Here is a 12,511-nt window from a genome sequence, read left to right as displayed (position 1 = left end):
CGCGGCGTGCCCCCCCCCCCCCGGGCTGGCCCAGGCGCGCGACGCCTGTCTCCTTACCCTGGCCCAGCACCGTGGACGAGACCTCCTCGGGGTAGCAGGCCATGTCCTACCCGCGGTAGGACGCGCGCACCCAGGCCTTGCCGCCCTCGCTCGCCCCCCGGAAGGGCCGGTGATTCGGGTCGCGTGTACCTCAGCGCCCGCGAACCTGCGCGCCATCAGCCGCGTGCCGTCCATCCGGGTGGTGCGCGGAGTTCTCGGCTACCCGCACCCTCGTGGCGCGGGGTGGGTGAAGGCCACGTGGCCCGGCGCCCCAGCCACGCGGGGTCGGGGAAGGCCACCTAGCGGGGCGCGGGGCGCGTGCCCCAGTCGTGGGCGACGGTGGCCACCCGGCCGCACCGCCCCATGCCCACGCACGAGCGCGTGGAGCCCGGGTCGGTGCCCACGGCCACTTCGCTGGGGCAGCCGTCGCTCTGGCTTCTCGCGCTCCCGGGACGCGTCGGACGCCCGAGCCTGCGGGACTCGGGGCAGCGCGGCTCGGCCTCCACCAGCCTGTCATTCTCAGCCGCCGCGCCGCCTGCAGGCCACCCGCCCCTGGCTCAGCAGCGGGGAAAGTTCGGCTCTCCCGGCCGGTTCCAAGCGCGGTCGGAAGCCACTGAAGGCCGCAAATCCCCGAGAGAACCAATGCTCCGCCTGGACGGTTCAAGAGGGCGGTCCGAGGCCTGCAGCCGGGAAAGCCGAAAGCCTGTCCCCGTGCGAATAGAGACGTGGCCTCAGAGCCAGGACTTACAATAGGTGTTTGTTGTTGTTGTTCTTTTTTGAGTCGTAATGTTTTTCTGTCTGAAAACATAAAGGCACTACTTTCCAAATGGTGACTCAACAAGGACCCGATTCCCGTGGTGGAACGGAGCTAGGGAAGCAGATGAAGTTAAAGGATGGCGCCAGAGAGCGCTCGCTGTGAGCATTGGTGGTTCAGTGGTAGAATTCTCGCCTGCCACGCGGGAGGCCCGGGTTCGATTCCCGGCCAATGCAGTGTAATGTTCTTTGTTTTTGTTTTCTGTCGCACACTTGTTTGAACTAAGTCCTTTTCCATTCTTGGATTTGTGACACTGAACGAAGCGAAACCAGCTAGCTGAAGCTAGCGTTCTTTTGTTTTGGTTCCCCTCCTTTACCAAGTCACTTTCCTCTGAGGAGCGGGGGCCTGGAAGGGGGAGGAGCTTGAGCTGTAGTGGAAATACCCGGCTCTTGAGACCGGTCCCTGACGCTCGCTCCCGCCCCCGAGGGGCATTGTCCCAGAGGCCGACTGGAAAAGCACAGTATGCCAAAAGGAGGAGACTTTTCCGAGACATGAATGTGGAAGTGGAGGAAAAGAAAACAAAATGTCTTTGTCATTTGCCCGTTGGGGAATGGGACCTGAGTCTCCCAGGTGGCAGGCAGAGACACTCCCTGCTACACTAACCAGGGCAGTATCTTAAGAGTATGTGATACATTACAACATTAAACTTAAGTAGTTTATTAAAGGAACTTAAAAGTTGACTTTTGTGTAATATATTGTTATTTGCCTAATTCAAAGGAAGCCAATTTTTAAAAAGAGGAACAAAAACCTGTGCTCTGTAAGTGGCTTTTTTCTCCTCAGAGGCCTTGAGAACCCTTCTGGAAGCTCAGGGAGCTTTGGAGAGGGAGGCAGGAGTCAGGATGCAGAGGTCAGCCTGGCTTCTAGACCGGGTTTCTTGGTCAACCCTCTGCCTGTGTACCGGTGAGAAGGAGCTGGCAAAGTTTGCTGCTGGAGAGATCAGCTGTACTGGGGTCGGTCCCAGTGATGGGTCCAGGAAAAAAGGGAATGTGAAGACGTGTGCAATGAATGACTTCCACTGTGGACAATCAAACCATCCTCAAAAAGAAGGAAACTATTTTATAGCCCCAAAAGAAAGAGGAGCTGTCGGCTTTAAATTCCTTCACTCTTGGTTGGAGTCTAGGCCAGCCAGGCCTGGGTATCACATTTGGGACATTTTAGACAAGGGCCTGCAAGAGAAGGGTCCTCACCTCAGGAGGAAAGGGGGCCTGGCCTGGAATCTGTGCCCTGGCCTGTTCAGAGACTGTCTTGTCCAAGCTCTTCCAACATTCTCTCCCAGCTCTCAGCAGCTCAAAGCCCCCTCCCATCCCCCCCCCCCCCCCAAGAATTCCAGGGAATTCTAAAGCACGCACCTCCGTATCTGGACATTAAACCACACAGACACTCTCCCAAAGTCACTCATTTATTTACTTTTTAATTCAAAAAGGTTCCAATGTAGAGGAGCCTATGTTGAGTGCTAACTTTATACGCACACTTAACTATATCCATTTATGTTTTGTAACTTAGCTTGAGTATCTTCAGAAGTAGAATGGATTTTAAAGTGATAACTTAAATGAACATTATGAAGTGGAGGGATGCTCGTCACCCAATACTGAGTGCAAAAAGTAAGTTGTAAAGCAACATATATAGTACAATCCAAAACTATACATAAAAAGGTTTGTAACACCAACTACCTGTATATCCTTGAACGAGTCATTTCGACCATCTGGGCAATACCTTCCTCAATTTTAAAATAAGGAGATTAGACTACATCATTTATAAGGACTTTCTAGGTTTAAAATTCTGATTTCAAATGCTAAAGAATTCACTCATTCCACAACTTTTTTTTTTAATGATGAAAGAGATTTTTTTTTTAAGATTTTATTTATTTATTCGACAGAGATAGAGACAGCCAGCGAGAGAGGGAACACAAGCAGGGGGAGTGGGAGAGGAAGAAGCAGGCTCATAGCGGAGGAGCCTGATGTGGGGCTCGATCCCACAATGCCAGGATCACGCCCTGGGCCGAAGGCAGACGCCTAACCGTTGTGCCACCCAGGCGCCCCTCATTCCACAACTTTTTGAGTGCTTTATCATGTGCGGGGCACTGACCTACACTCTAAGTACATGGCAATGAACAAAACAAAGGCCCACTCTCCTGGAGCTCACATTCTGATAGGAGGTGGGGTAGTCAGGCAATAAACAATTAACAAACGAACATACTTAGAGCTGGCTGGGCTGCCTGTGCCTCGACCTTCAGAAATCCACTGGGGGGGGATTGCAATTTAGCTCTGGAAAACGCAGGCCCCCGTTTTTCCCTGGAGGCTAACGGGTGGTTGGAGGCTCCTTAGCCAGGTTGCTGTGGAGAGGGGCTGGGGCAGGACGAAAGCTATGGCCTGAGCTGAGGTTGCTGCCACCAATGCTGTTACACCTTGGCAAGAAAGGCCATTTGCCCCGAGGGCCCTGGTTCCATTTGACTTTGCAATTCCTCCAGTCTCCTTTGAGCTTTGAAAGTCTCTCTACACAAAGATGGCCCCATGTCCACCGCAAACAGGAGTCCCATCACCAGGCAGAAAGTGATTTGATACCAAGGTGCAAAGATGAATAGAATTGCCAGACCTAATAGGAGATGCAGAGGGATGGGGGAAATGACGGTTGTTAACACAGAAATTGGGAATAAACAGTCAGGTCCCCTGTGGGGAGCCTTTGTGAAGTCACCCAAGCCAGGGCCTAAGGCCAAGGCCCAAAGCAGCCGGGTAGCCCAGGAAGTCTTCAGAGATTCTCTTCACCTCTCTGTCTTCCCAAATAAAGCACTGGATCAGCATTTCCTGAAGGGTGACCTTGGGCACATCCGTTCTGAGGGACATTGATACAAGTTGCAGAGGAAAAAAGATTCTATGGTTAACTAGGTTTGGCGAATGCCTTATAAAACTTAGTTTAAAAGTTTTCTTTGCAATAGGACTTCTTGGAGGCTTTAATCGGCATTATGAATATACAAGGAGAGCAACAGCGTAGCAGAATGTTCTGCATTATTTTGACCACAGAACCCCTTCACTCCAAAAAGCCTCTCAAGGAATTGTGTGACTGGGGAACAGCTTTTGGAAAATACTGAACTAGGGAATCCAAACCACCTCAGCAGATTCACTCACCATTTCCTCTGAGCTCAAGACTGGGTGATAATCACCGACAACATAAGCGAGAAGGATTAGACAGCAACAGCCAACAAACAAGATGGGTTCCCTCAGGTGAAGGGAAAGAAACTAAAGTTTTAATCAGGCTGAACGAGTGTGGGAAACAGTCCGTATGTTAGCATAGGCAGTTAGTTAGGTTCTAACAGGAGACCCGGAAGCCAACAACAAGAAAGCCCGTGGCCAGCTATTGGGAAAGTCAGAGGCCTGTCCTGGCAGCCTTCCAGAAGAAGCCAGATCAAACCAGACAGGCCCAAGATGGCAGATGCCATGACAGGAACCCCCCGACCAAATAAGGAAGAAAAAGCTCAGAGACCTGCTTTCTGCCCCTAGTAATGAATATTCTGCCCTCAACCGTCAGTGAAAGATAAGACACCTCCCCCACCCAGGCCACACATCCCAAACTCTTTCTCTCTCCCTCTCCCCCAACCCCACCTTGCAATAAACATTCCCACTTGTGTCACTTGTTAGCTGTGCTGTTGTCTGTCCTGGAAATTCCTCCTCATGACACAGGTGTAGTGTTTTTGAATGCTGGTGTGTTGGTGGGGTCCGGAGCCGACAGCCAAGGAAGAGTTCTTGAGGCGTCTTCGGTACAAAATGGTGGCTTTATTAAAGCACAGGGACAGGACCCATGGGCAGAAAGAGGGACTGCCTGCTGCTCCCTGCTGCCCTGGGATCATGAGGAGCAAGTGATTATATACCTTGGGGTCAGGGGAAGTAAAGATAAGGGAAGTTCCAAAAGGACTTTCATATGTAAAAGCAGACTTAGGATCCTGGGGAATGTTACAATCCGCCCATTTCAAGTATTGTCAATGGGGTGCAGGTTATAAAGACATTACAGGTAAATGGGAGAGTGTTCTGGGTGAATATCAAAGGCAATACCTTTGCTAAATAGAGACGTACTTTCCGTATTTCCTAAAGATATGGGGTAGATACGCATCACCAGATAAAGGGCTAGGAGAAAGAACAGCTTCCTGGTAAACCTGACAGGATACATTTGTTGCTAAGTATACCTTCAGCGCAGCGTCGTCCAATAGAAATGCAATGTGAGCCACATATTTAAATTCACATATATAAAGGCTGCATTTGCAAAAGTAAGAAAAAAAGTGAAAGTAAAAAATCATCTCATCCCTAACAGGGATAATTCCTCTAGCATTTATGAAATTGCAAGTATGTAATTTTTACATTATTTTTCATGATACATTCAGATACAATAGCCACAACGCAGGGGGGAAAACAGGTAATGTCACTGTCTATTTTCAATAGATAACGTCTGCAGATACCTGACACGCATGCCCCACCTCCTGCGCCCTGCTCACAGCTAGAAGAGGCAGCCCTAGGTCTTTCAGATGGGAAAAGCCCTCTCCTAACTCCTTCATTCTCGCCCCCCGCGCCCAGGTCAGGCTGGGACCTCCTTGGGTAATGCCAAGGAGGACGGAGCTCACAGAATCACCAATGACTAATCAGACTTTGAAATTACCTGAGGCGCCAACACTTTAGGTAGATGACGGCCGGTACTTCACCGACAGATTGCGTCATGTCAGACCATGTTAGGTCATGTGAAAATAAAGCAAGCCATCTGAGAGAAGGAGCGGGGAAGGAAGGGAGGGCGGAAAGGGGAGAGAGCGAGAGGGCAAGAGAAAATGAGAGAGCTGGTTGAAATTGGAGAGAAGTAGTGAAAAAAGCAGACAAGAGCGGTCTCGTCTTCCAAATCTGGCTTCCCGAACACACTTCCTGTTTCACTTTCAGTCTGCTGACGTCATGCTTTTTTCCGTGTCTCTGAAGATCTTTGAGGTTTCCTCTCATAGGTTTATGGTGCATCTGTATTTCATCGATTCTGACTGGGTTTTGTTTTCTTACAATCAACATTCTTCTCCTGTTGAGGACAGTCAGTAACACCATGGGGAGAATCAGCTTCTCTGGCTGGTAGTTCGCTCAGAGGAGACAAAGCTCAGAGGAGACAAGGCTCCAGGGCGGGGAATGCACAGCAATGAGGGAGCGGGCCAGTGAGAGGAGAAGGGAGCTCAGGGAAGGTGTGCAAGGATGCGAAGAAAAAGCGATTCACTTACAATTTCCCTGAGGGCTCCCCTCATTCCTTTTGATGCTTGGCTCAACTCTTTTCTTCCTCATACCCCCCCCCCCGAAGAAAATCAGGGGAAAAATCAAATACATGATTTACTCTTCCAGAGTTTTGTGCTACGGTCCACCTCCACTATAATTCTCATCACATGTTCTCATCACAACTCCTCATGGGGGCACAATACATTCTCCAGAGCTGTGGGGGCAGGAACAGGTCACCGACATGGGGGGCTTGATTCCATTCTCATTGCCTCAACAGTGGAAGGTTTCCCTTGTGGGTCTACACCACCTTAGCTGCCATGCCACACAATAAGGATTATGCTTGTTGTTTTTGTTTAAAATGGGATTGCAAGATTTTTCAGAAATGCCTAGCTCTGTGCTGCAGGGTGTTTGAAGAGGGAAGAGTCAGGGCCTACTTTGAGACAGATAAAATTAATTTAATAATATATTTTATTTAACCCAATGTATTAGTTTTCGACAGCTGCCGTAACAAAGTACTATGAACGAGTGGTTTAACCACCATAAATTTATTGTGTCACAGTTTCAGAGGCCGGAAGTCAGATCCAAGCGTCAGCAGGGACATGTTCCCTCTGAAGGCACTAGGGAAGGATCTGTTCAGGCCTCTTTCCTACCTTCTGACAGTTCCTACAGCATAGCTCCAAACTTTACCTGGTGTTCTTCCCAGGTGAGTGTGTCTATGTCTTTGAATTTCCCCTTTTAATATGGATGCTAGTCATATTGTATGAGCAGCCCGCTCTATTCCAGGATGTCCTCATCCTAACTAATTACATGGGAAACAGACGTCCTATCGCCAAATAAGCTCACATTCTGAGGTACTGGGAGTTAGGACTTCAGTATGTGAATTCTGAGAGGACACAATTCAATCCATAATACCCAATATATCCAATATAGCATTATTTCAATATGTAATCGGTATAAAAACATAGAGATGTTTTACACTCCTGTTTCCAGTCTTTGAAATTCAGCGTATATTTTATACTTAAGGGATTCTTCAATTTGAACTAGCCTCTTTTCAAGTGCTCAATAGCTACATGTGACTAGAGGCTACCATATTGGAAAATACAAATATAAAATTTTTAGAATCACAGAAATTCTATTTTAAAAAAATATTTTATTTATGTGACAGAGAGCATGAGCAGGGGGAGTGGCAGGCAGAGGGAGAGGGAAAAGCAGGCTCTCTGCTGAGCAGGGAGCCCGATGCAGGGCTCGATCCCAGTACCCTGGGTTCATGACCTGAGCCAAAAGCAGACGCTTGACTGAATGACCCACCCAGGCTCCCCTCACAGAAATTCTAGTACACAGCATGTTCCGGGAAACAAAACTATGCAATGGTGACAAAAAGCAAATCAATTGTTGCCTGGAGGGGACAAGAAGGAGGAAATTACAGAGGGGCATGAGGAAATGTTTGGGGGTTCATCATCCTGATGGTAGTCATGGTTTTATATGTCAAAACTTATCAAATAGTGCACTTTAAAGGTGTACATATTATTGTCTATCAACTATACATCAATAAAGCTCAGTTATACATCAATTTAAAGAGTTACTTGCAAAAACACTCAAATAATACTATAGGACAAATGATATAAGCCCTTACTCACCATATTATTATGTTTTGAATTTCAAGAGTTTATATAAAATTATGATTTATAATTTTTTATAATTTATAAAAAATTTATCATTTTCATATTATAAGATTTCACTATTCTACAATTTACTTTTTTAAGACATTTATTTATTTGAGAGAGAGGGTGTGCATGAGTGGGGGGGAGGAGCAGAGAGAGGGACAGGATCTCAAGCCGACCTCCCCACAGAGCATGGAGCCCCACACTGGGCTCGATCTCACAACCCTGAGACCATGAACTGAGCTGAAAGAGTCACCCACTTAACCGAGGGAGCCACCCAGGTGGCCCTACAATTGACTTTTTTAGCCTACTATCTGTATGAGTTATCTCTGGATAACTTATGTATTATTGCAAATGGAGTCCATATTCTATTACTCCAAAACTTGGCAGCTTAAAACAGGAAATATTTATTCAGGAAACTCAGTTTCTGGAGTCAGGAATCCAGGAGCAACTTAGCTTCATGGATCTGCTTCACAGTCCTCATGAAGTTGCTGTCAAGCTGTTGACTGGGTAAGCAGTCCTCTGAGGCTTCAACTGGAATGGAGGACCCAATGGAGCTCATGTGGGTGGTGGCTCAAGTAGCCTTCGTTCCTCCCTCTTTGGGCCACTCCATAGCTGGCCTGTGCATCATCGCACAATGTTAACTGGGGGGGCGCCTGGGTGGCTCAGTCGTTAGGCGTCTGCCTTCTGTTCGGGTCATGATCTCAGAGTCCTGGGATCCAGCCCGGCGTTGGGCTCCATGCTCAGCGGGAAGCCTGCTTCTACCTCTCCCACTCCCCCTGCTGGTGTTCCCTCTCTCGCTGTCGCTCTCTGTCAAATAAATAAAATCTTAAAAAAAAAAAAAAAAAAAAGTTAACTGGCCTCCTCCAGAGAAGGTTATGAGAGAGAAAGAGAGAGAGCCCAAGATGGAAGCCACAGTGTTTTCTAACCTAATTTTGGAAGGGACATACTTATATCTTGGCTACCTGCTATTATTCACACATACAAACCCCCATACAGTGTGGGAAAGGATTGTGGCTGGTTTGAAAACCGGGAGGTGGTGATCCTTATAAAGGGTCTTAGCGGCTCACTACCACAAAAAAATAACTGACATATATGCTTATTTACTCACTCTTCTAAACAGTTATATTATGTTATATATTTCATTAACAGGCTCTTAGCAATGAACATGTAAAGTATTCCCTACTTTTCAAGAACACAAACTATATCTATATAGATATAAGAGTAAAGCAATAGAAATTTATTAAGTAAGAATACAGATAAAGCTTTCAGGAGTGAGAGGGGTGTGGACAGGGTTGCCCTATAAAAATAAATTAATGAACATACAATTTTACCCACTAGTGCAAATATTGAGTAAGATAAAATACTACAGTAGAATGTTGACAAACGATAAACACACTAAAAATACAGATCTCTGAAAATTTTGAAATATAATTTGATTCCCCCAAATTCCCCATTAAATGATATTGACCTTTTCCTCCCTCATCGCCAATACTACAATCAAATATTGCAAATATTCAGATTCTTCTCTATGTCCCTTTGCATTGAGAGACAAAGATGTCCTTTTCTTCCAGAGGTACAGGTAGGACACCTCTCACAGGAGCATTTTACAATTATTTTTTCATTTTTAAAATTCATTTGAAAGAGAGAGAGCAAAAGCAGGGGGAGTGGGAGGAAGAAGAGGAAGCAGGGATCCATCCCAGGATCCTGAGATCATGACCTAAGCACAAGGAAGAGGATTAACTGACTAAGCTGCCCGGGCGACAATAATTTTTTTTTTTTCACTAACATCTATGCCCTGGGTGGGGCTTGAACTCATGGAACTAAGATGAAGAGTTGCATACTCCACTGAGCCAACCAGGCATTCCTGCAAATACTGATAACATGTGATAAGGCCGAAACTATGACAACCTAGAAGTCTGGATATGTACAAGGCTGTGTAACGGAAGATGTATGGTAGAATGTTAATTCTAAAAGGGCGCTGGTACTTACACAAATTGTATTGCTTTGCCCAGACTGTTATAACATATTGCACATTCAGGGCCATAAAACAAGAAAAATTAATTCTCTCACAGTCTCAGACTAAACTTGAAATAAAGATGACTCCATGGTCGTGCTCCATGGATATACTAGGAAAAATGCCTTCTTACACCATACAAGCTTTTGTGCCTCCCAAATTTTAGAGAAATAAATACGGAAACTACCTTAATTCCAATGTTCCATACTTTCTCTATGTATACATTTCACTGTAAATACCTCTTGTTGCAAGAAAACTGAACAAAACCCAAGGAAAAAGACTAACACACGGTGGGGAGGGGGGCGGAGTAGACCCTGGCTGGGTGTACCCTAAGGCTGAGGGGAACATCTTCAAGGTGACATCTAGGTCCTGAGCCTGCGGGGTGGGGGTGGGAGCTGGAGGGGGAGGAGGGTGCTCCAGGGAGCACGCTTGACACTTTGCCATGGGATTCAGGGGAGTGGTGGTGAGGCGATGTGAGGGACGTGTTGGCTAGAAGTCCACCCTGTGTGTCTCCCGTGCGCCTCCAGCCCCTCCCACCCGCCAAAAGCACCCAAGTCCTCTATGATCATCACCACCGCCATCGCCACCACCGCCACCACCATCACCAGAAGGACCAGGTCCACCACCAGCTCACGCGCATGGACATCATCGCCAACAGCACCCAAGTCCTCCACCATCAGTACCACCCCCACACCACGTAGTCTACCCCCAACCCCTCGTACCATAGCAGCAGCAGCAGCAGCAGCAGCAGCAGCAGCAGCAGCAGCAGCAGGTTCGGCTGGGACCCCAGGAGCCCAGAGCGCCCCTCACGCGCCATCGGCCAGCTGGCACTCTGCCCACGGCCTCTGCGAGCCAAGATCGTCCTGCCTCACAACCACCGCACCGAGCTGGGCCCCTAGGGAGAGCGCGCAGAGTCAGACATTGCTTGTCTCCGGCCTGAGGGTATCAGAGGGCGGGGCTAGGGCCTCGATTTCCCACAGGACGCGACGCGGGGGGACACACACACACACACACACCACCCCAGGCACCCACGGTCACACACACCGAGCCTGTTCCCCAGACCCTCCGCTCCCCCTGGCCCTTGCACACACTGAGTGGACGAGAAAGCCATACAGCGGGACTTTGGGTCGGTGCTGACACGAGCTGCTGAAGGGAACGTCAGTGCTCAGCTGCGCCCGCCACACATCCCCCGTGCTGTGTGCGATTCGGGCGCAGGCCGGGCTTGGTCCGCCTCCTGGCTTCCCTGGCAACCGACCCCCAGCGGGGCAGTGTCTGGCGCCCCCCCTCCCACCAGGGAGAAAGCACAGGATGAGCCTAGTCAGCCTGCACGCGCCGGTGCCTCGCTCTGCCCGTCTGCGCCGCTCCCTAGGGCTCTGGACGTGCCTGGAGCCTCTTTTTCAGGCCGCCCGTCCGCCTCCTGCTCCAACGAAGCAGATGTCGCGATGGCCCGACCGCGTCTGGCCGCCGCTGGGGAGCGCCGCTGGGGAAGCCGTCTGTTGACCACTGCCATCGGTGCATGGGTGGTTCAGTGGTAGAATTCTCGCCTGCCACGCGGGAGGCCCGGGTTCGATTCCCGGCCCATGCAGTGCTCTGTCCCCTTTTGGCCCTGCAGCCCCAACGCTGGCACGGCCCGGCTTCCTCTCTCCAAAGCTCCAGGCACCTGGCCTACACCAACCCTGCTCCCACCGGGGGGGACCGCCCCTGCCCTGCCCCACTCTGACGCCCATTCCCTTCTTCTTGGGCTCTCTTGTCCAGGCGACCAAACTCCACCCTGCATTGGGCCAAGGCCCCTGGCCCGCCCACACGCTCTCTTTGCCCCTTTTCTCTTCGGGACCCTGACCACCCGGCTTGACTCGCCCACTTCGCTTCCAGAAATACTTCCGCGCACCACCACACACCCGTACCCCGATCGCGCCTCGGGGTGTGGGCACGCCCCACCTCGCCCCACCTCCACTCCTTTCGCCACCGCTCCTCCCTCCCTGCCTCACTCTCCCCACACTCCCAAAATCCTCCTGTCTCTGACAACCAGGAACAACCAAGTTGCCACCCCTACCACTGATACATCCCATTCTCCGGCAGGGGCCCTCACAAACTCACTAGGGTGCACCAGGAAGACCACATTCATGGCACAACACCATCGTCCCGACACACGCTCTCTGTTCTCTCTATGCCCTGCTTGGCCACAGTATCCTTCAAATCCCGCCGCTCCTCCATCGCTAAGACCACCGCCAGCACCAGCACTAGCAGCAGCACCACCAGCACCAAGCTCCCCCTCCACCAGCATCAGCAGCAGCAGCGGCAGCACCACCACCACCACCACCACCACCACCACCACGAGCCCCCCCGCCCAACAGCAGCACCAGTAGCAGCAGCAGCGGCACCAAGTCCACCAGCAAAGCAGCACCCGGACCATCACCAACATCAGCTCGGCAGCCTCCTTCGACACCACCCCCGCCGCCGCGGCCACCAGCCACCAGCAGGACCAAGTCCACCACCGCACACCACCACGGGCACCATTGCCAACAGCACTAAAGTCCTTCGGCATCACCGCCACCAGCACCAACAGAACCAAGGCCACCACCAGCGCACCGGCATAGGCATCATCGCCAACAGCACTAAGGTCCTCCACCATCACTATCACCCCCCCACACCACCACCACTAGGACCAAGTCCACCACCACACCACCACGGGCACCACTGCCAACAGCACTAAAGTCCTCAACACCACCACCACCACCACCAAGTCCACCATCACCAC

The 12,511-nt window shown here is 50.2% G+C and overlaps 1 protein-coding gene, 1 long non-coding RNA gene and 2 other non-coding genes across 4 annotated transcripts in view; 2 read left to right on the top strand and 2 right to left on the bottom strand.

Moving 5' to 3' along the window:
• The window catches only part of HSPA6 (heat shock protein family A (Hsp70) member 6), a 3,057-nt gene extending 1,772 nt beyond the window's left edge, over nt 1-1,285 (bottom strand). The window contains 4 exon segments of the mRNA XM_040634484.1: nt 1-183; nt 186-253; nt 298-591; nt 1,170-1,285. The exon segment at nt 1-183 is cut by the window's left edge and continues 62 nt beyond it. Of these exon segments, the coding sequence (XP_040490418.1) occupies nt 1-183; nt 186-253; nt 298-591; nt 1,170-1,285 (661 nt within the window).
• On the top strand, nt 959-1,029 carry TRNAG-GCC. Its single transcript has one exon. It is a non-coding gene; the product is annotated as a tRNA-Gly (tRNA).
• A 1,492-nt stretch (nt 1,286-2,777) lies between the features above and the next one.
• Nucleotides 2,778-6,458, bottom strand: LOC103658253. The gene is made up of 3 exons (XR_567108.2): nt 5,495-6,458; nt 4,450-4,599; nt 2,778-3,682 (listed from the first exon to the last, which is right to left on the bottom strand). It is a non-coding gene; the product is annotated as an uncharacterized LOC103658253 (long non-coding RNA).
• A 4,809-nt stretch (nt 6,459-11,267) lies between these two features.
• Nucleotides 11,268-11,338, top strand: TRNAG-GCC. Its single transcript has one exon. It is a non-coding gene; the product is annotated as a tRNA-Gly (tRNA).
• Nucleotides 11,339-12,511: the final 1,173 nt, after the last annotated feature.

The sequence above is a fragment of the Ursus maritimus genome, unplaced genomic scaffold, assembly GCF_017311325.1.
Source record: "Ursus maritimus isolate PB19 unplaced genomic scaffold, ASM1731132v1 scaffold_2, whole genome shotgun sequence".
Lineage (NCBI taxonomy): Eukaryota > Metazoa > Chordata > Mammalia > Carnivora > Ursidae > Ursus > Ursus maritimus.
The sequence above is the reverse complement of the archived record's forward strand: the minus strand, read 5'-3'. Positions and strand labels throughout refer to the sequence as shown.